General features: G+C 41.6%; 1 protein-coding gene across 1 annotated transcript; it reads left to right on the forward strand.

Moving 5' to 3' along the window:
* Window positions 1–10,123: 10,123 nt before the first annotated feature.
* On the forward strand, window positions 10,124–20,110 carry LOC134862626 (uncharacterized). Its single transcript, XM_063880632.1, has 13 exons — window positions 10,124–10,279; window positions 11,406–11,611; window positions 11,787–11,924; window positions 12,464–12,602; window positions 12,688–13,378; window positions 13,781–13,922; window positions 14,039–14,179; window positions 15,944–16,002; window positions 16,227–16,417; window positions 16,645–17,045; window positions 18,916–19,015; window positions 19,232–19,427; window positions 19,727–20,110. Exons 1-13 carry the CDS (start codon window positions 10,163–10,165, stop codon window positions 19,861–19,863), a joined length of 2,658 nt encoding a protein of 885 aa, XP_063736702.1. The 5' UTR covers window positions 10,124–10,162; the 3' UTR covers window positions 19,864–20,110.
* The last annotated feature ends 1,204 nt before the right edge of the window (window positions 20,111–21,314 follow it).

A 21,314-nucleotide genomic window follows, 5' to 3' on the forward strand; every position in this document is an offset into this window, starting at 1 on the left:
GCTGCAATTCATCATGGGTAACGTTGTGCGGAAGCCAGTACGTTTCAACTATTCAACTCAACTATTCTCAGCCGGACACTACGTTGCCCGCAATGCATTGCGCATACAGTGCCAAAACTATCTCTGCGTTGATACATGATTTAAGCGGCACCTACAGGAGGGAGGAACTTTCTCTCTCGTTGCGTTTCAAAAGAGAAAACAGATGTCACTCAGTTTTCAATGGAAAACAAATGCCAACGTTCATTTATAGTGATGTCTGCCGTTCATGACACATAATGTGAACTAATTCACGTTCAAGTTCTTTATTGAAAAATGTGTTGCGTTCAGTTCAACGTTCACGAAAAAATTAGCGTGTTCAATGAACGCGTTCTTTTGAACTCGTTCATGCACAACACTGCATCTCAGTTAGCATGTTGGTTATAAGGCCAGTCTGTAGTTACTTTAGCATCTCAGTTAGCACGTTGTTTATAAGGTCAGTCAGCAGGTAGTTTAGCATCTCAGTTAGCCTGTTGTTTATAAGGCCAGTCAGCAGGTAGTTTAGCATCTCAGTTAGCACATTGTTTATAAGGCCAGTCTGTAGTTACTTTAGCATCTCAGTTAGCAAGTTGTTTATAAGGCCAGTCAGCAGGTAGTTTAGCATCTCAGTTAGCATGTTGGTTATAAGGCCAGTCTGTAGTTACTTTAGCATCTCAGTTAGCACGTTGTTTATAAGGCCAGTCAGCAGGTAGTTTAGCATCTCAGTTAGCACGTTGTTTCTAAGGCCAGTCTGTAGTTACTTTAGCATCTCAGTTAGCATGTTGTTTATAAGGCCAGTCAGCAGGTAGTTTAGCATCTCAGTTAGCACGTTGTTTCTAAGGCCAGTCTGTAGTTACTTTAGCATCTCAGTTAGCACGTTGTTTATAAGGCCAGTCAGCAGGTAGTTTAGCATCTCAGTTAGCACGTTGTTTCTAAGGCCAGTCTGTAGTTACTTTAGCATCTCAGTTAGCACGTTGTTTATAAGGCCAGTCAGCAGGTAGTTTAGGATCTCAGTTAGCACGTTGTTTATAAGGTCAGTCAGCAGGTAGTTTAGCATCTCAGTTAGCATGTTGGTTATAAGGCCAGTCAGCAGGTAGTTTAGCATCTCAGTTAGCACGTTGTTTATAAGGCCAGTCAGCAGGTAGTTTAGCATCTCAGTTAGCATGTTGGTTATAAGGCCAGTCTGTAGTTACTTTAGCATCTCAGTTAGCACGTTGTTTATAAGGTCAGTCAGCAGGTAGTTTAGCATCTCAGTTAGCATGTTGGTTATAAGGCCAGTCTGTAGTTACTTTAGCATCTCAGTTAGCACGTTGTTTATAAGGTCAGTCAGCAGGTAGTTTAGCATCTCAGTTAGCCTGTTGTTTATAAGGCCAGTCAGCAGGTAGTTTAGCATCTCAGTTAGCAAGTTGTTTATAAGGCCAGTCAGCAGGTAGTTTAGCATCTCAGTTAGCATGTTGGTTATAAGGCCAGTCTGTAGTTACTTTAGCATCTCAGTTAGCACGTTGTTTATAAGGCCAGTCAGCAGGTAGTTTAGCATCTCAGTTAGCACGTTGTTTCTAAGGCCAGTCTGTAGTTACTTTAGCATCTCAGTTAGCATGTTGTTTATAAGGCCAGTCAGCAGGTAGTTTAGCATCTCAGTTAGCACGTTGTTTCTAAGGCCAGTCTGTAGTTACTTTAGCATCTCAGTTAGCACGTTGTTTATAAGGCCAGTCAGCAGGTAGTTTAGCATCTCAGTTAGCACGTTGTTTCTAAGGCCAGTCTGTAGTTACTTTAGCATCTCAGTTAGCACGTTGTTTATAAGGCCAGTCAGCAGGTAGTTTAGGATCTCAGTTAGCACGTTGTTTATAAGGTCAGTCAGCAGGTAGTTTAGCATCTCAGTTAGCATGTTGGTTATAAGGCCAGTCAGCAGGTAGTTTAGCATCTCAGTTAGCCCGTTGGTTATAAGGCCAGTCAGCAGGTAGTTTAGGATCTCAGTTAGCACGTTGTTTATAAGGCCAGTCTGTAGTTACTTTAGCATCTCAGTTAGCATGTTGGTTATAAGGCCAGTCAGCAGGTAGTTTAGCATCTCAGTTAGCCCGTTGGTTATAAGGCCAGTCAGCAGGTAGTTTAGCATCTCAGTTAGCATGTTGGTTATAAGGCCAGTCAGCAGGTAGTTTAGGATCTCAGTTAGCACGTTGTTTATAAGGTCAGTCAGCAGGTAGTTTAGCATCTCAGTTAGCATGTTGGTTATAAGGCCAGTCTGTAGTTACTTTAGCATCTCAGTTAGCACGTTGTTTATAAGGCCAGTCAGCAGGTAGTTTAGGATCTCAGTTAGCACGTTGTTTATAAGGTCAGTCAGCAGGTAGTTTAGCATCTCAGTTAGCATGTTGGTTATAAGGCCAGTCTGTAGTTACTTTAGCATCTCAGTTAGCATGTTGGTTATAAGGCCAGTCAGCAGGTAGTTTAGCATCTCAGTTAGCCCGTTGGTTATAAGGCCAGTCAGCAGGTAGTTTAGCATCTCAGTTAGCATGTTGGTTATAAGGCCAGTCAGCAGGTAGTTTAGGATCTCAGTTAGCACGTTGTTTATAAGGTCAGTCAGCAGGTAGTTTAGCATCTCAGTTAGCATGTTGGTTATAAGGCCAGTCTGTAGTTACTTTAGCATCTCAGTTAGCACGTTGTTTATAAGGCCAGTCAGCAGGTAGTTTAGGATCTCAGTTAGCACGTTGTTTATAAGGTCAGTCAGCAGGTAGTTTAGCATCTCAGTTAGCATGTTGGTTATAAGGCCAGTCAGCAGGTAGTTTAGCATCTCAGTTAGCCCGTTGGTTATAAGGCCAGTCAGCAGGTAGTTTAGGATCTCAGTTAGCACGTTGTTTATAAGGCCAGTCTGTAGTTACTTTAGCATCTCAGTTAGCATGTTGGTTATAAGGCCAGTCAGCAGGTAGTTTAGCATCTCAGTTAGCCTGTTGGTTATAAGGCCAGTCAGCAGGTAGTTTAGCATCTCAGTTAGCATGTTGGTTATAAGGCCAGTCAGCAGGTAGTTTAGGATCTCAGTTAGCACGTTGTTTATAAGGTCAGTCAGCAGGTAGTTTAGCATCTCAGTTAGCATGTTGGTTATAAGGCCAGTCTGTAGTTACTTTAGGATCTCAGTTAGCACGTTGTTTATAAGGTTAGTCACCAGTGTACTCTCAGTTTCCCAAAAGTGAAAGTTTCCTCATATCTTCTTGTGAATTGGACCGTAACCTGACCTCAATCTGATTAAATCCAGTTAATCTTTCAGGTTTAGGTTTCGAACACTTTTTTTTTCATACTGAAGGACATTTGATCACTGATAAGCCTATTTGATGCACTATTGTGCTGGCCTTTACTTCCTTGTAGATACGGTTTTGCAAGCTTTGACAGTTTGGCAGTGAGTGTAAGCACAGGTTTGTTACCAGAAATGATCCATTAAAAAGAAGAACAATAACCACTGGTTTCTTAATCCCTGTAGCTAGTCCATGTAAATTAAAACCATTTTGTTCAGGGGTTTTTTTTGTAATGTAATTGTCAGGATTACAGTAAAGCAGACATTGGAAATTCAATTCTTAACTCTAAGGTTTCCTCAAACTGTGCTCAAACAAATACAGTGGTATGCAAAAGTTTGGGCACCCCTCTGAGATTTCATGACAATTTGCTTTTCCTTTATAATAGAAGATCACAGCAACAACATTTGTTTTCCTACAAAGATGTAGACGTTTTAGTGTTTTCCAGACCAAAATTCTTAGGGTAGCATTACATAGTTTTATTATAATAAAATAAAATGCAAAAAATGGGATGTGCAAAAGTTTGGGCACCCTTATAAATAGCATTCATTTCAACACCTGTACGGATTTATAGCTGACAGGTTGCTGCACAAAATTGCTTTGATTAGCTCATTAGACCTTCAATTACAAAGACAGGTGGAACCAATCATGAAAAAGGCTATTTAACATAGGTAATAGCTGGCTGTGCCTGGCCTAGGTTCTTTCTTAGGGAGTGGCAAGATGGGGACCTCAAAACAACTCTCCACTGACCTGAAAGCTAAGATAATCCAACATTATAAATTAGGAGAAGGGTACAAAAAATTATCTGACAGGTTTAAACTGTCTGTCTCCACAGTCAGAAACGTAGTTGTGAAATGGAAGGCCACAGGAACAGTCCGTGTGAAGGAAAGATGTGGTAGGCCGACAAAAATAGGGGAAAGGCACAGGCGAAGGATGGTGAAAATGGTCACAGAGAAGCCACAGACCACCTCCAGAGAACTACAACAACATCTGGCTGCTGATGGTGTAGTTGTTCACCGTTCCACAATCCAGCGTACTTTGCACCAGGAAGAGCTCATTGGAAGGGTGATGTGCAAAAAGCCTTTCCTGAGTGTTAATCACAAGAAGAGTCGCATGAGGTATGCAAAAGCACATCTGGACAAGCCAGAAGCATTTTGGAACAAAATACTGTGGTCAGATGAGACCAAGATTGAGTTATTTGGTCATAACATGAACAGGTATGCATGGCGAAAAAAACACACTGCATTCAATGAAAAGAACTTGTTGCCCACTGTAAAATTTGGTGGAGGATCTATCATGTTATGGGGCTGTGTGGCTAGCACAGGTACTGGAAAACTTGTTAAAGTTGAGGGCCACATGAATTCCTTACAGTACCAGGAGATTCTTGACAAGAATGTTCTAGAGTCAGTCACAAAGTTGAAGCTACGCCGGGGTTGGAGTTTTCAGCAGGACAATGATCCTAAGCACCGATCAAAATCCACCAAGGAATTCATGCAGAAGCACAGGTACAATGTTCTGGAATGGCCATCCCAGTCCCCAGACCTTAACATCATTGAAAATGTATGGATTTATTTGAAGAAGGCTGTCCATGCACGGAGGCCAAGAAACCTGACTGAACTGGAGACGTTTTGTGTGGAAGAATGGGCCAAAATACCACCTGCCAGGCTTAAGGGACTTGTCTGTGGCTACAGGAGGCGTCTACAGGCCGTTATTGCAGCAAAAGGAGGCAATACTAAATATTAATGGAATTATTTCTTAGGGGTGCCCAAATTTATGCACATGCCTATTTTTGTTTGAATGCACATAAACATGTTTCTGTTTGACCAATAAAAGTTATTTCACTACTGAGATGTTTCTGTTACCATAAGGTATAACATATGTTAAAATGAAGTTGCTGCTTCAAAAGCTCAGCAAGTGACAAACTGATGCAGTGGTTTTCCTAAGGGGTGCCCAAACTTTTGCATACCACTGTATATATAAAGAGATATTAGATAAGTAGAACCAAATGTAATTACAAAGAAGACATACAATAGTGCAAACTGTAAACATATAATTAGTGTGAGGAATTATCAGCTTTTAAAGGTGGAAACACACATGTTCATACTGCGGTCTGTAGGTGGTAAAACAAATGTATTTACTGTGATGTGTACATCCATATGAAGGACCGTAAATGTGAGTAACCAATACAAGTAAAGTCGCAATTGCTTCAACTTGCTTGCAAAAGCCGGAGATGTAACAGGTGTTTTCATAAACAACGTAGCCATCGATAATCGAGTGGTCATAAAATGATCTCACAGGATTAAGAGCACCAGAAACCAAAAGAGATAAGAGATAATCTCCAAGAAAAGAGATAACATCAGGAGATGGACGATGAGGAATGTTGTAGCTTAACATGTTTGGCAAGAACATCGTCTATAGTTTCGCAAAACATCTCGTGTTTGTTTTTCACTTTAAAATGAAAGTGAAATAAAAGTAAGTAACTACATCTACTTATCGGGTGGATTTTGATTTATAGCACAGTACACAGAATTATAAAGTGATGTACACACGTGCAAAATATGAAATAAGAAGGAGACACTGCAATCAATCCATCAGAGTTTTTTTATACAGCCCAATATCACACATTTTACATTTGTCTCAGTGCACTTTACAGTGTTAATAGAATTTGAATGTGACACCCTCTGTCCTTGGACCCTCACATGGGACAAGGAAACACTTCCAAAGAAACCCCGTTAGGAAAATGGAAGAAACCTTGTGGAGAGCAACAAAGGAGGGATCCCTCCCCCAGGACGGACAGATGTGCAATAGATGGCGTGTGTAAATTAAAAAGATAATACATTTACAACATAGGTAGTCTGAATGCTGGACGATGCATGTGTCTATAAAAAATGAATCCTGGTGGATGTCAACAATCCTGTGGGGGCCGTCAAAGAAGTAGTAAGGTGAGCATCACCAGCCCTGATTCTGGATCCAGGACTCAGGACCACAGCACCAGCCACAGCCACGATTCTGGATCCCGCCTTAGACAGACACCAAAAATAAGATTTGGGGAAGCTGGGTTATTTGGAACATGAGAGTACATAGAGAGAGTGAAGAAAGAAGTAAGGTGTCCCCCGACAGTCTAAGCAGCAAAACTAGGGGCTGAATCTAATAAGCCCTGACTCCAAGCTTTATCAATAAGGAAGGTCTTGAGCGAACTCTTAAAAAACGGAATGAGTTTCTGCCGACCGAACATCAACTAGAAGCTGATTCCACAAAAGAGGAGCTTGATAGCAAAAGGCTCTCTCATTGTACTTTGAGAGACTGTTTTTACACTTTTACAATATAAAACACAGTGCAATAAAAGACACATCGGCAGAAACCCAACTCCAATGGCAGGGATGGAGATTCATAAAAGAGCTGTGTAAAGTTTAGTATTAAAAAGCAGCTTAAAACTGTTTTAAAGATTCAGAAAAATACACCCAAAATTCAGATTTGAAGGTTGGGAAAGCTAATTACAGAGGGTTAGGGACTAAACCATCATCAGAGTCATCACATGTTGTTTTGAAGTGAAAGCAGGTTATGAACAAAAGGCCAATGTTTGAAAATCATAATGAATAAGAATGAGGAACTAAGAAATTGAGGAACAAGGAAATTTAACCGGGAGTAAGTACAACATTTGCACTGATTATTAATGTAAAAAGAAGCCAAATGGATCTCTGCACGTATGACCTTATTTTATGTCTAACAGACCAATAAACTGGCCGTCAATGTTTAAGCGGATGAAAAGGGAGTGATATTGCAATCATAGAGGGATGACAGTTCACTCTTCGGTGTTTGACAGAGACATAGATCTGTGTTTAATCAGCATAACATCAACATTTCATCAAAAGCTGCTTTATTTTGACAAAGATGAGTTTAGCGTTACCATAAAGCAGTGGTTCTCAAACTGGGGGACCCGCCCCCTAGCGCCTGACGCTTGGGAGGAAGTTGTAATCAAACATTGGTTTGTTATAATAAAAAGAATAGATTTATTATGTATTGCTGCTAAATTAACGTTATCTCGCAAATGTAGTTACTTACTGCAGGTATAATATGTGTGCTAGCAGCCCAGAATCCACAATATATATTAAATACAGCTCTTTTAATTTAATCTTTTTATTAATTTGATTCTGTTTCAAATTTGTTTAGTTTTCCCCTAAACAAATAACAAAAAAACCAGTAGAAAAAACATTAATAGTTGTTTATGTTCTATCCAGAATAACACACACAGTTATAGTTGGATCTTTGTGTTGTTGTTATTAGCAGAGAAAGGGTAATGTTTGTACAGCTACACACAATTAATCCTACCAATCTAGGTAGGAACCTGGGTTCGTGGGGGCTCGAAAATATTTCCATTACCCAAGGGGGGCCTGACTGTAAAGGTTTGAGAACCACTGCCATAAAGGAAGACGCCTACATTTCAAGTATGTGATGCGGCTAAGACGAAAGCATTTTGATGTCTCAACTGTAAGATTTTGAGAGGTGAGGAGCAGTGTTGGGAAGGATACTTTCAAAAGGTATTCCGTTACAGAATACAGAATACATGCCCAAAAATGTAATCTGTAACGTATTCCGTTACATTACCCAATCTGCGTAACGTATTCTGAATACTTGGATTACTTCCACATTGAATTGCATGTTATAAGTGTAGGAATGCGGCCCTAAAATCCTGCTTACTAAACAGGCCTATTCTGTTCCAACTGGCTCAATGTGTTAGGCCCAAGCCTGCATACTACAAAAATGTAACTGCAGTCTAAGCTAACACAAGCTAATTTTAGCTAACGTTAGCTAGCAGGTCAAACAGGGCTAGGCAGAGTCTATCAACGGCTCCGGGGCTAGTAAATCAGCACATAGGATACAGATGCTGATACAGCTATACAATAGCAAGGTGACCAGTAAAACCACAGCACATGAATACCCCTGGCCAAATAAAATAATAACTTTAAGATGTGTGGTGTATTAAATCTGTTCAGATGTACAGGTAGTTAAATCGGTTCATATAAAGTTAGGCACTCTCTGAGGTCATAGAGAGTGCGGAGAAGAGGTTGTTTAGAAGTCCCATCTGGGGTGCCATAGGAGGTTGCATAACAACCTCTGGAATACGTCAGAGGGCCTCCAAGGATGAGTAAGAGAAAGACATGTTGGAAGAACATACATCTCACCTTATTTGGGTACACGCAAGACATGTAGGACGAGAACATACATCTCTCCTTTGGACACACACACACATTGGATACACACACATTGGATACACACACATTGGATACACACACACATTTTCTTCTATAAATTGCATGCACAAAGACAGTTCGGGGGGAGTTCCACAATTGGTTCTGGGAACGTCGTACTGCCCGTGTTGGTGTATGATACTATGCTGTTTGTAATAAACCTTACTATATACAAGCTGGTGTCTCCGGAGACTTCTTCATCATCTTCACAAACATCACTACAACATATACCTCAGATGCTTCTTCCAGGTCGGAGGTGGAGTCTTTGGACTCAGAAAGGAGGTTGGTTGCTTGCAAGCAGAGGTTTCACTGCACAGTTATATTTGGTTCTCCCATCTCTTTCTTTGATGTGAAATGCTGTTTGATTTTCCAAGATAGAAACGTATTCCTGCCCTGGCTCTGTTGTGCTGGCTCCGGCTCCAGCTCTACCTCTAGCTGCTCCTCTTCCGACTCCATTGTAGGAAACTGATCACGCAATTCAAATAGTTCATTTTCATTCGTTTTCATGTTGGGGCTTCTGGGGAAATGCATCAAGTTGCCTGAATTAATTTAGAGAGTGAATAAACTCATGAAACAGAGAACCTACCATCATGTAATTCACTGATTTCAACAATGTAACTGTATTCTGAATACCATCTATTTAAACTGTGACTGTAACGGAATACTCATAATTTGTATTCTGAATACGTAACACCAGGTCCATGTATTCCGTTACTCCCCAACACTGGTGAGGAGGAACTGTTTTATTCGTCATTCTTAATAATGTCTGATTGATAGATTGTTATTGCATGTTGAATTTTACAGGCTAGTTTCGGTTAATTAAGTTTTGCAGTGATGATATGTTTTTGTGGTCGACCCTGAAGGCAGCATCTCCCTGGTTCCTGGAATGGAAGAGGGAGTGTTTTATTATAATGTTTAGAGAGGTGAGGAGGAAGTGTTTTTAGATAGCATATAGACATTTTTAGGCTATTTATTAAATATATGCTACCTTACGGAAGAAGATTAGGGCCATATGTGATTTCTTTTAGATCTGACCAAAAGTGCATCTTTTGACATCCGAAAACTTAGAAAAGTCAAACTTTCTGACTTTTTTTAGTCAGATATCCCAAAAATATTTCTCATGTATTTTCATTGATTGTTATTTTATAAAGCACCTTATATCCTATGTGCTGCTTGTACTGAGATTTTAATAAAAGGGTTAAGCCTTCTTAATTTGTTTTATATATTTCTATGTATTTCAACCTGCAAGTAAAAAAAAAAATCAAGTAAAAAATAAGAAACTTTAAAAAAAAGGGATTCATTTTTTCATTCCGTTTTAAAAGCCAGTTATGAATAATGTGACGCAACAATGTCAGTCTTAAACAACAATACTTTTGCTTATGGTTTCAGTCCCTTTACATTCACAAATACAACAATAGGTCTACGTGCTGCCAGTAACCATTCTTTATCTTTCTTTTTCACAAAAAATGTTTTCGTTGTTGTGGAACCAGTTTTGCCAACGAGTCTCTTCCTTAAGATTGAATTCATGACTTGGCAGTAGTGACCATCACCAGGTGTGTATAAAAAGATGCTGCAGGTGGATGTGAGCATGCTTGGAAACGGAGGTGAATTCAGGAAAAGATGGCCACCGCTCTGCTGCTCCTGCTTCAGCTGGTCTCACTGACGTCTGCGTCACATCAGTTCGGGGGAACCGTGTCCTTCAGCTACAAGGGAAGAAACCCTGATGGATCATTCAGGGTGAGAGAAACAACTTTTTCCTTTATGCATCAGTTAACAAATACCTAATGTATTACTATTATTGCCATTGTTATTTTATTTGGGTTTGATTACTCAGATTGTTGTTGTACAGCAAGTAATATGTTCAACCTTAATGCTTTCCTGCAACTATGTTCAAAATATTCATCTTCATGTTTATCTTTTGAAGGTTGTACATCAAAAAGCTACTATGTATTTGAGTAGTCAGATTTTTGGGTAAATATAGACATTTTTACACTTATCTGTTACTTTATGGAAGAAAATTAGGGCCACATGTGACTGTTCACATTCATCAGAGGTCTAAGAGAATGTCTGACTCTTGTTTTTAAAACTCAAGTTTAAAATGAACTATTAGTCAGATATCAAAACAAGATTTCTCGTGTGTTTTCATTGATTGTTATTTTATAGGCACCTTATATCCGCCGTGCTGCATATACTGAGATTTTAAAAAAAGGGTTCAGAATTTTAAAATGTTTAATATATTCGTATGGAATTCAACCCCCAAGTAAAAAATAAATAACAAACTTTCTTTTGTTTTTGTTTTTTTTCACGCCTTATCATTTTTGGGCACATGTTTAAGAATTGCATTTCCACATCTTTGACAAAAAGGAACATAAGGTTTTGTATAACCTACATTATTTATTGTTGTAAAAACTAGTAATTCTTTTTGAGTTGTGTTTTCCTGCACGTTACAAATTAACGTAAAGCTTTATCAGGTTAAATGAAGAATGCTGTGGTATTTCCCATCGGCCAAAAGAAAGGAATAGGATCCAAAGAGTTTAATTCTAGTATCGGATCTCTCAACTGTAGTTTAGTCGGTGCTGCTTTATCCTGTTTACCTTTCACTGTTATGATTGGGGTTTTCATTACCTTTTACAAATCTCAAAAACCAATAAGTGACTTTACCAGCATGCTGCAACAATATTTGTACATGTGCTTCATTTGACTTGGTCTTTAAGAAGGTACAGTGATTAAACCAGATACATGCCTTTCTTAAAAGTGCCATTATTATATAATGATATAACTGATGTGTACGAAACACACAAAATGTAAATTAAAAAAGTTAACATCAGAAAAGCATCTAACTATATATTTGTACTTTTCAAAGGTGGACCTTCGAAACAGGGCGACCTTTGATGGGTGTCAGAACTCCCATTCCTGGATCTGTTCCACCAACGACTGTGGCTCTGTCACCAATTCACAGAGAGGCACGATAGACAAGAGCACCAATGCACCGCAATTTAACAGACAATGGTGTGAAACGGAAACAGTTCAGCAAAGAAAAGTCCTGACTGACAAACCTTTTCAGATGAAGTGAGCTTTTTCCTTTTAAATCACACCAGTGTCATATGTGTAGACTCTCCTAGCTTGAAGTCATTGCATTGCACACATTTGTATTCCTTGTTTAAATGCTTATCACAGAAGAATAGATCAAAAGAAGCAGCTGTATAATGCAGTATTTTAAGTGTTTTGTTTCCACACCTACCAGGGCAAGTAGCTGTTGTTGGGTCTCAACGCGTAACGAGGTTGGAAATTGGAGACTTCTAACTCATGTAGACTTGGGCAAGAGATCCGACACCGGCAAACCAAACAGATCCCCAGACATTGCCATTCTGCCTTTCCTACGGTGAGTTCCCTGAAGTAAGCATGAAACGCTGTGGCTTACTTTTTATTATGTTGTTGAATAACTTGTTTAGTGCCCCCCTATGGCAGCAAACGAAGACACTGTGGATGTTAGCCTTGAAAGTCCAGATATATCAGAATCAATGGGATTGTTTTCTGACAGCATGTCTAAAAAAAGATCAAATAACATCAGAATCATTCAGAAAATCCTTACTTGACCTCCTATGTGCAGAAAGAACAAACTAAATTTCAACCAAACCAATAAAATACACTGTTTTCTCTTCTTGCTATTTAAAACATTTCCTAACAAATCTTAGTTGATAAAAAAAAACTAACTTATTTCTATAACAAGCTTGAAATTGAACCTTCATATTTACTCTTATTATCAGCAATCTGAGGCTTGTGTTTTAAGGAATGAGCTGCCAACAAAATAAATGAAACCCTAAAGACAGACGGGATGAAAACTCGGATGATTTAATCCTTTTCTGGATGGGATTATGGCCAGAAGAATGTTACTTACTCATGTTAATGTGTCCTTTCAAGAGTTCCCCAGAACTGCCCAAGGACCTACAAGCTGATGTCCTTCGACCCTGATGGCGACACAGTTCGCTGCAGATATGGAAATATCCGAAATGTAGAGTGCAGCGGATGTAATCAACCTTCAGGCTTTGTCTTAGATCAGGTTTGTAAAATAAATGTCCTCAAACATTGTCCATAGCCTGACTGATCCTTTGCCTCACTCATCGTCTGAATGTTTGCATTGTTAGGGTTCTTGCTCCTTACATTACCGCATCGCCAACGCCAACCCCAGTGTTTTTGGATTTGAGTTGGTGGTGGAGGACTTCCCGCAAAGGCCCATCGCTCTGTCCTACAGCGATGGAACCCAATCCCACAAGGCTCCACTGATTCCCAGGAGGCGGAAACGAAGCTTATACCATACAACCGCGGCTTCAGCACCAACAACACACCCGTGGTGGTGGTGGTATCATTCAACTCCAGCATCAATCATGAAAGCTGCGCAACCCAAAAGCCGGTGGTGGTGGCTTCATTCAACTCCAGCATCAACAACGACTGCTGCACAACCCACAACCCCATGGTGGTGGCTTCGTTCAACTCCAGCATCAACCACGAATGCTGCGCAACCCACAACCCCATGGTGGTGGCTTCATTCAACTCCAGCATCAACAACGACTGCTGCGCAACCCACAACCCCATGGTGGTGGCTTCATTCAACTCCAGCATCAACCACGACTGCTGCGCAACCCACAACCCCATGGTGGTGGCTTCATTCAACTCCAGCATCAACCACGACTGCTGCGCCAACCCCACGTCTGATACCAGCCACATTCCCCCCGACCAAACCGTGGCAGCATACAACTCGACCTACCACGGACAACAGACACCTGCATGGCACCACGCCTCCTCTCAGTAAACTGCCTTTGCAATTCTCTTTTCTTGGTAAGTCAGGTCTTACTTGTCCTAAATGGACCAACCCACACTTACACTGCCTTCACTGGGTTTAGGCTGTATGGCATTTCACGCAGCTCTAATGACAGCTTAATGTGCAACGCCCCATTTTGGTGCAAAAATTCAATTTTAAAATAACTTCTTTAGCCAAAGGAGGTACATATTCGCTACCTGTAAAAAAAAAAGGGGTTTTCTGAAAAACCTAACCCTAATCTGGCCAAAATATCAGGAAAGACATACAAAGAAAACTTACAAACTAAAGCAGCAGACACTTTGCCTTTGACAACTAATGAATACAACCTGCTGTGACAGCCTTGGTGTTTTGAGCCACAGACGATGAAAAAGTGGTTTTAAAAACTGATCAACTACTCTTTGCACTTTTTTAAACTGCAGTGGACCCACCTGCTCCCTCATGTGATGAAGGTCTCTATTTGCCAAAGTTTGTGCACCCAACACCTGAAGATGGACAACACATCAATGCCGAGGTCAGCAAAGAAGTGGAGATCAGAGTCAGAGCCCAAGCTTCACATGCAAAGTAAGTGAGAAACCACGATGAGTGTTGCCTTGTTGCGTCAGAACATTATCATCATTTCTGCTAACTTCAGCGATAAGGAGGAAAAAATCAGGTTTCTCTCTTTTGTTTTCACACAGACTAAATGATATCATCATCAGTGGGCCACTGAATATCACCAAGCACAGGAGCACAAATGGAGACTTTGTCATTAGGTGGACGCCTGGCCCCGATGACTTGGGGGATCATTACCCAATCTGCTTTGCTGTTGAATCAGTCGAGTGAGTGAGACTGAAATTCATTTTATTTACCTGTATATATATATATACAGTGGGGCAAAAAAGTATTTAGTCAGCCACCAATTGTGCAAGTTCTCCCATTTAAAAAGATGAGAGAGGCCTGTAATTTTTATCATAGGTATACCTCAACTATGAGAGACAGAATGAGAAAAAATAATCCAGGAAATCACATTGTAGGATTTTTAATGAATTAATTGGTAAATTCCTCGGTAAAATAAGTATTTGGTCACCTACAAACAAGCAAGATTTCTGGCTCTCACAGACCTGTAACTTCTTCTTTAAGAGGCTCCTCTGTCCTCCACTCGTTACCTGTATTAATGGCACCTTTTTGAACTCGTTATCAGTATAAAAGACACCTGTCCACAACCTCAAACAGTCATACTCCAAACTCCACTATGGCCAAGACCAAAGAGCTGTCAAAGGTGACCAGAGACTAAATTGTAGACCTGCACCAGGCTGGGAAAACTGAATCTGCAATAGGTAAGCAGCTTGGTGTGAAGAAATCAACTGTGGGAGCAATTATTAGAAAATGGAAGACATACAAGACCACTGCTAATCTCCCTCGATCTGGGGCTCCACGCAAGATCTCACCCCGTGGGGTCAAAATGATCACAAGAACGGTGAGCAAAAATCCCAGAACCACACGGGGGGACCTAGTGAATGACCTGCAGAGAGCTGGGACCAAAGTAACAGAGGCTACCATCAGTAACACACTACGCCGCCAGGGACTTAAATCCTGCAGTTCCAGACGTGTCCACCTGCTTAAGCCAGTACATGTCCAGGCCCGTCTGAAGTTTGCTAGAGGGCATTTGGATGATCCAGAAGAGGATTGGGAGAATGTCATATGGTCAGATGAAACCAAAATCAAACTTTTTGGTAAAAACTGAACTCGTCGTGTTTGGAGGAGAAAGAATGCAGAGTTGCATTCAAAGAACACCATACCTACTGTGAAGCATGGGGGTGGAAACATCATGCTTTGGGGCTGTTTTTCTGCAAAGGGACCAGGACGACTGATCCGTGTAAAGGAAAGAATGAATGGGGCCATGTATCGTGAGATTTTGAGTGAAAACCTCCTTCCATCAGCAAGGGCACTGAAGATGAAGCGTGGCTGGGTCTTTCAGCATGACAATGATCCCAAACACACCGCCAGGGCAACGAAGGAGTGGCTTCGTAAGAAGCATTTCAAGGTCCTGGAGTGGCCTAGCCAGTCTCCAGATCTCAACCCCATAGAAAATCTTTGGAGGGAGTTGAAAGTCTGTGTTGCCCAGCGACAGCCCCAAAACATCACGGCTTTAGAGGAGGTCTGCATGGAGGAATGGGCCAAAATACCAGCAACAGTGTGTGGAAACCTTGTGAAGACTTACAGAAAACGTTTGACCTCTGTCATTGCCAACAAAGGGTATATAACAAAGTATTGAGATGAACTTTTGTTGTTGACCAAATACTTATTTTCCACAATCATTTGAAATAAATTCTTTAAAAATCCTACAATGTGATTTCCTGGATTTTTTTTTCTCATTTTGTCTCTCATAGTTGAAGTATACCTATGATAAAAATTACAGGCCTCTCTCATCTTTTTAAATGGGAGAACTTGCACAATTGGTGGCTGACTAAATACTTTTTTGCCCCACTGTATATACCCTGCCCCACAAAGAATCGGAATTGAGAACAGTTAAGAACTGGAATCGGAATCGTTGAAATTCAAACGTTACTCAATGCTAATCTTTGGCCACTGATGCTTTTCAGGTCCGGCATCTATCAGTCCGAGATGAGGTGCGTTCTGGTGAACATCGGCAAAAGACTAAGTAAGAGCTATTTTTGTTAAGTATCAACATTTTATAGTAAAACTACAACTGGAATTGTGTTTATATTTTAACCAAAAAGCTAATCTCAATAGTAGCTTAAAAATCTCACCCATTTTTGGATGCTAAATTCTTCCTTTGCAGAAGAATACTAGCGTTACTGCCACCTGTAGGGTATAACCATTAGCATAACATTTATTTTGTGAACGATTTATCTCTTGCTCTAGTTGAATCCCATGTGACATGCAAAGAGTCCTCATTGACGGTAGAGGTGACCAGATCTTCTCTCCCTGGACTTCATGAGGATCATTTACGCCTCAATGACCCCAGCAACACGGTCTGCAACCTGCAGAGATACTCCAACAGCACGCACATCATCGCTGTCGTACCCCTCAACGCCTGCGGCACTCAGATCGAGGTGACCACAGGGCATTGTGTTTATTCGGCTCTTTGCTGTAATTTTTGTACATTTCCCCTCCCTAGGAGTACTACTGGGCTTTTTCTGGACAGGGTCTTAAGAAATAAAAGATAGTATAAGTGAAAAATAAAACGTTTTTTAGACATTTGAGCATTTAAACGCGTTCCAGTAGAAACCCCAAACACACGTATGACCCTGAACACAGCATGTTCCCTTTAACTCTGCAGGAAGATGAGGAGAACCTGGTTTTCAAAAATGAAATCACCACGGTGGACAACCTAAACAACCTGATCACCAGGAACCACCTGCTGGAGATCCAGTTCTACTGCCAGTACCCCAAACATGGGAACGTGTCGCAGGGCTTCACAGCACACAGGAAGAATGTCGTGGTGTGGGACAAAGGCTTCGGAAAGTTCACCTACGAGTTTGAGTTCTACCCAGACAACCAGTATGGACGAATGATTGATCCAGGGCTGTACCCCCTGGAGTACGATGTGACGGAAAGGATCTACATGCAGATAGAGGCCAAAACCACCGTCAACAACACCCAGCTGTTTGTGGAGTCCTGCAGCGCGGCGCCATATGACACCCCCAACTACTGGCCAACATACTCCATCATCGAGAATGGGTAGGCATGAACACGCCATCTAGTGGCAACAGGGGACATAACAATGCATTGGTAAAATGTGTCTTTATTGCACAAGGACCATGCTCCCTATTGACTTCAGGAAGAAACAGACTTGTAAACCTATCTGTTTCAATTGTACCTTGCCGATTAGATTCTTAAGAAAAACCTGGCAAAATGGTTATTGCACTTATTGTATGTCACTTTGGATAAAAGCGTCAGCCAAATTAAATGTCATTTCACTAGCAGGGACGACGCCACAACAATGTGATGTTTATAGGTTTAAGGGGGGTGATGATATGATTATGACCAATCCGTTGGTCTGGTCTGGAGGACAGACGTGCTGTGGTCTGTGCAGATGGAGAATGAGAGTGGGGGTTCTGTCTCTGGCTTGGTTCCGCTCGGGACTGATTATGGCCCCCCAAACGATTCCTAGAATTAAAAGTTTAAAATATACACAAGTTAAATATGGATGGAGACAGGCAGATGATGGGGGATGTAGGGATAAGGGAAGGAGGGATGAAGGGATGTCGGGATGAAGGGATGTAGGCATGAAGGGAAGAGGGATGAGGGATGAAGGGATGGAGGGATGTAGGGATGTAGGGATAGAGGGAAGAGGGGTGCGGGATGAAGGGATGATGGATGTAGAGAAGAGGGATGTAGGGATGAAGGGATGGGGATGAAGGGAAGAGGGATGAAGGGATGGAGGGATGTAGGGATAGAGGGGTGCGGGATGAAGGGATGATGGATGTAGAGAAGAGGGATGTAGGGACAAAGGGATGCAGGATGAAGGGAAGAGGGATGTAGGGATGAAGGGATGAGGGATGAAGGGATGAAGGGATGACCGGATGTAAGGATCTGAGGGATGTAGGGATGAGAGATGAAGGGAAGAGGGATGAAGGGATGCAGGATGAAGGGAAGAGGGGTGTATGGATGAAGGGATGAGGGATGAAGGGAAGAGGGATGTAGGTATGAAGGGAAGAGGGATGTAGGGATGAAGGGATGAGGGATGAAGGGATGACCGAATGTAAGGATCTGAGGGATGTAGGGATGAGGGATGAAGGGAAGAGGGATGTAGGGATGCGGGATGAAGGGAAGAGGGATGTAGGGATGAGGGATGAAGGGAAGAGGGATGTAGGGACAAAGGGATGTAGGGATGCGGGATGAAGGGAAGAGGGGTGTATGGATGAAGGGATGACTGATGAAGGGAAGAGGGATGTAGGGATGAGGGATGAAGGGAAGAGGGATGTAGGGACAAAGGGATGCGGGATGAAGGGAAGAGGGGTGTATGGATGAAGGGATGAGGGATGAAGGGAAGAGGGATGTAGGTATGCGGGATGAAGGGAAGAGGGATGAAGGGATGAGAGATGAAGGGATGACCGGATGTAAGGATCTGAGGGATGAATGGATGTAGGGGTGTATCGTGAAACAGGGTCAATGGCTGAAAGGATGAAGGCGTTTGGATGAGTATGAGGTAGAAGGGGAACTGTATGAGTAGAAGGGAAATGGAGGGTGGGTTGAGAGAAAAGAGACAAGCGATGGCCGGATGTTTGGCCAGATAAAAGTAGACTTAGCCGAGATTAGAGATGGGTTTGAGGCGTGGCCATGCTGCTGAACCTAGGTTAACAAATCAACAAAAATAAAAGTAATAAAAAGATACATTGGTATGTATTGTTTTTGGTCTACTCTTCACAGTGAATTTCCAAATGGTCCAAAAAGGTATCCGGAAATACACTTTGGATATTAGATTTCCTTTTAATTCATTTACTTTTCCTTCTCATATGAATATCTCAACCACACACCAATTATAGCACTGTTTGTGAGGCATGGAGTCACAGAGGCAATATTTCTTACATTTGTGTTTTGCTGTTAGGTGTACTGTGGACCGAACGGTTCAAGTGCATCCCAGTGCCAACCCGAGAGAGTTCAGGTTCAGCATGGAGGCCTTCCAGTTCATCGGCATGCACGACCAGGTGAGAGAATTAAATGTGGCTATACTCTACTGGTGGAAGAACCTCTCTGATCGTTGACTTAATAAAAACAACTGATACCACAGTGCAGGAGCACTCTGTTGGCATTTTTACTTAAGTAAAAGTACAAAAGTACTCGACCACAGCTCTGTTATTTCTCCACTTGAAGCGAAGTCTGTATATCTGCTGATGTTTTGACATCGGTTGTGTTGCGTTCAGGTGTACATCAGCTGTTCAGTGCTGATGTGTGAGGCAGGGAGCTCCGGCACCAGGTGTTCACAGGGGTGCATCATCTCCCCCGTTTCTGGGCATCATCAACACCGCAAGAGAGAGGCTAACGCTCAGACCGCCAGGCACTTCGTTTCCCAGGGTCCTCTGCGTAGGAAGCGATCAGCGGAGAGCACCGGGAGCCCAGGTACCTTTTCCATCAACACACCTGCCCACTGTAACTGACATGAATTGCGTTTGTCATCACGGTGGTTGTTTTTGTCAATGGCAGAATGTTGTGTCAGGCTAAATGTTGCAAAAGCAAGGAACTGTGGGATGGCATTATCTCTTCTCCCTTCCTATAGAATGATCCAGTGTATCCAAACAGCTGTTGCCATCGCTGACAATTACAGACTTCTGGTGTCATTTCTCTCAGTTAGGAATCTCCCTGGGAGAAAAAACGCTATGGAAATGTTAAATAACAATGATGCTTCTCTTCCTCTCCAGGGACCCCCCTGGATCTGAACCTGGTGTTCATCGTTGGAGGTCTTCTTGCCGCTGTTGGCATGATCAGTGCAGTGGCACTGTACAAAGTCAAAGCATCAAAGATCAAATACCAACCGTTGCTCTCAGTTGAAAACTAAGGAAGCGGCTGGATGAGAATACCCATTTCTGATTTCTGCCTTACGGGTTGGAGGTGGTGTTAACCACTGTTTACCTCGTCATCCCATGTAGCTTTACAATTGATTGTTCTATCATGTACTACAATATGATTTACACTTGATTGATATGTGTGTTGCCCAATCATTATAATGCTAAATGTCATTTTTTCATTTACGTTTTCTTGAAGTCATTTATCTTAGTATATCAATAAAAGCATGATCTCTTAAATCTCTTTTTGCTTTTTTTCAACTCATTATCTTTATCATTTGCACATAAACACACACATCTTGGACAGTCTTGTTTTAAGTCAGGCGAGGGAAATTAGCTTATTGCAAGAGCCTGGAGGAAGGCAGGATCTGAAATGACAGCAGAGTTATGATATGAATCATTCTACAAATATGTCAAACTTGTGCCAGTGTCAATAAAAACAAAACAAAAGCTAACGCCTGGATACGTGTGTGATTATCATGGGAATAACTGGTGAGGAAATGTATGCTTTGGCACAGGTACCACACAGGACGTCTCCCTTACTTTAGGCTGAGGAGATTTATAAAAGGTGGATGTAAAGATGGGTTTGAAAAAATTGCTTAAAACTGTCAAAAGATTTGGCCAATTTGACTGGTTGAGGTAAATAATTACAGACGGTTGGGGGCTAAAACCATCCATCCATCCATCCATCCATCCATCTATCCATCCATCCATCCATCCATCTATCCACCCATCCATCCATCCATCTTCTCCCACTTTTCAGTCAGGGTCGCGGAGGTAACAGCTCCAGCAGAGAACCCCAAACTTCTCTTTCCCTAGCCACATCGACCACTCAAAAGTGATCTGTTTCATTTTGAAAGGTCAGCTTTTTGAAAACCAACATGGCTCAGTTCAAAATTGTGTTTCAAAACAAAACTCCTGGGACTAAAACCACAAAAGGTAATGTTTAGTGTAACAACGTTTAGTGGCAGCTTGACTGTAGAAGAAATCACAATGGGGAATAAAATGTAAATCTGAATTAATACTTTAATTTATTACCCTCTGAAAGGTGGTAGGAGCTTCACACCCACCTAAAAGCATTACTGTGTACTGGAGAAAGTGTTCAGAAAGCTGAAATCTCAGAAGCACATGGTGTAATAGGATCTTTTAACAGTCACAGCATTGACCTTACAGAAGTCTGTACTAAATCTGAGACTTCCATCAGATATTACATTTAGAAGACAATGGGAACTCCAACTGAAAAAGATCCCACACAATCCACAATCAATTCTGAAAGGTTCCCCCATTACTGGAATCGGGATGAGAGGAGAAGGTTGTTTTTTCAGCAACACGACAGGTTTGCAATGTCTAAAAACATTAGACCTGAGTCCTGGCGAAAAATAATACTCTATCTGACCGCCAAGTGACCTGACCATGGATTTTTATGAGCAAATGACAGCACCTG

Source organism: Eleginops maclovinus, chromosome 4, assembly GCF_036324505.1.
Source record: "Eleginops maclovinus isolate JMC-PN-2008 ecotype Puerto Natales chromosome 4, JC_Emac_rtc_rv5, whole genome shotgun sequence".
In the NCBI taxonomy this organism is placed as follows: Eukaryota; Metazoa; Chordata; class Actinopteri; order Perciformes; family Eleginopidae; genus Eleginops; species Eleginops maclovinus.

What these genes read in the sequence shown, in the direction of transcription:
- LOC134862626 (XM_063880632.1), top strand. Translation starts at nt 10,163, where the DNA reads ATGGCCACCGCTCTGCTGCTCCTGCTTCAGCTGGTCTCACTGACGTCT. An exon ending in ACCCTGATGGATCATTCAGG is followed by an intron (nt 10,280 to 11,405) that starts GTGAGAGAAACA and finishes TACTTTTCAAAG; the next exon opens with GTGGACCTTCGAAACAGGGC. An exon ending in GACAAACCTTTTCAGATGAA is followed by an intron (nt 11,612 to 11,786) that starts GTGAGCTTTTTC and finishes CACACCTACCAG; the next exon opens with GGCAAGTAGCTGTTGTTGGG.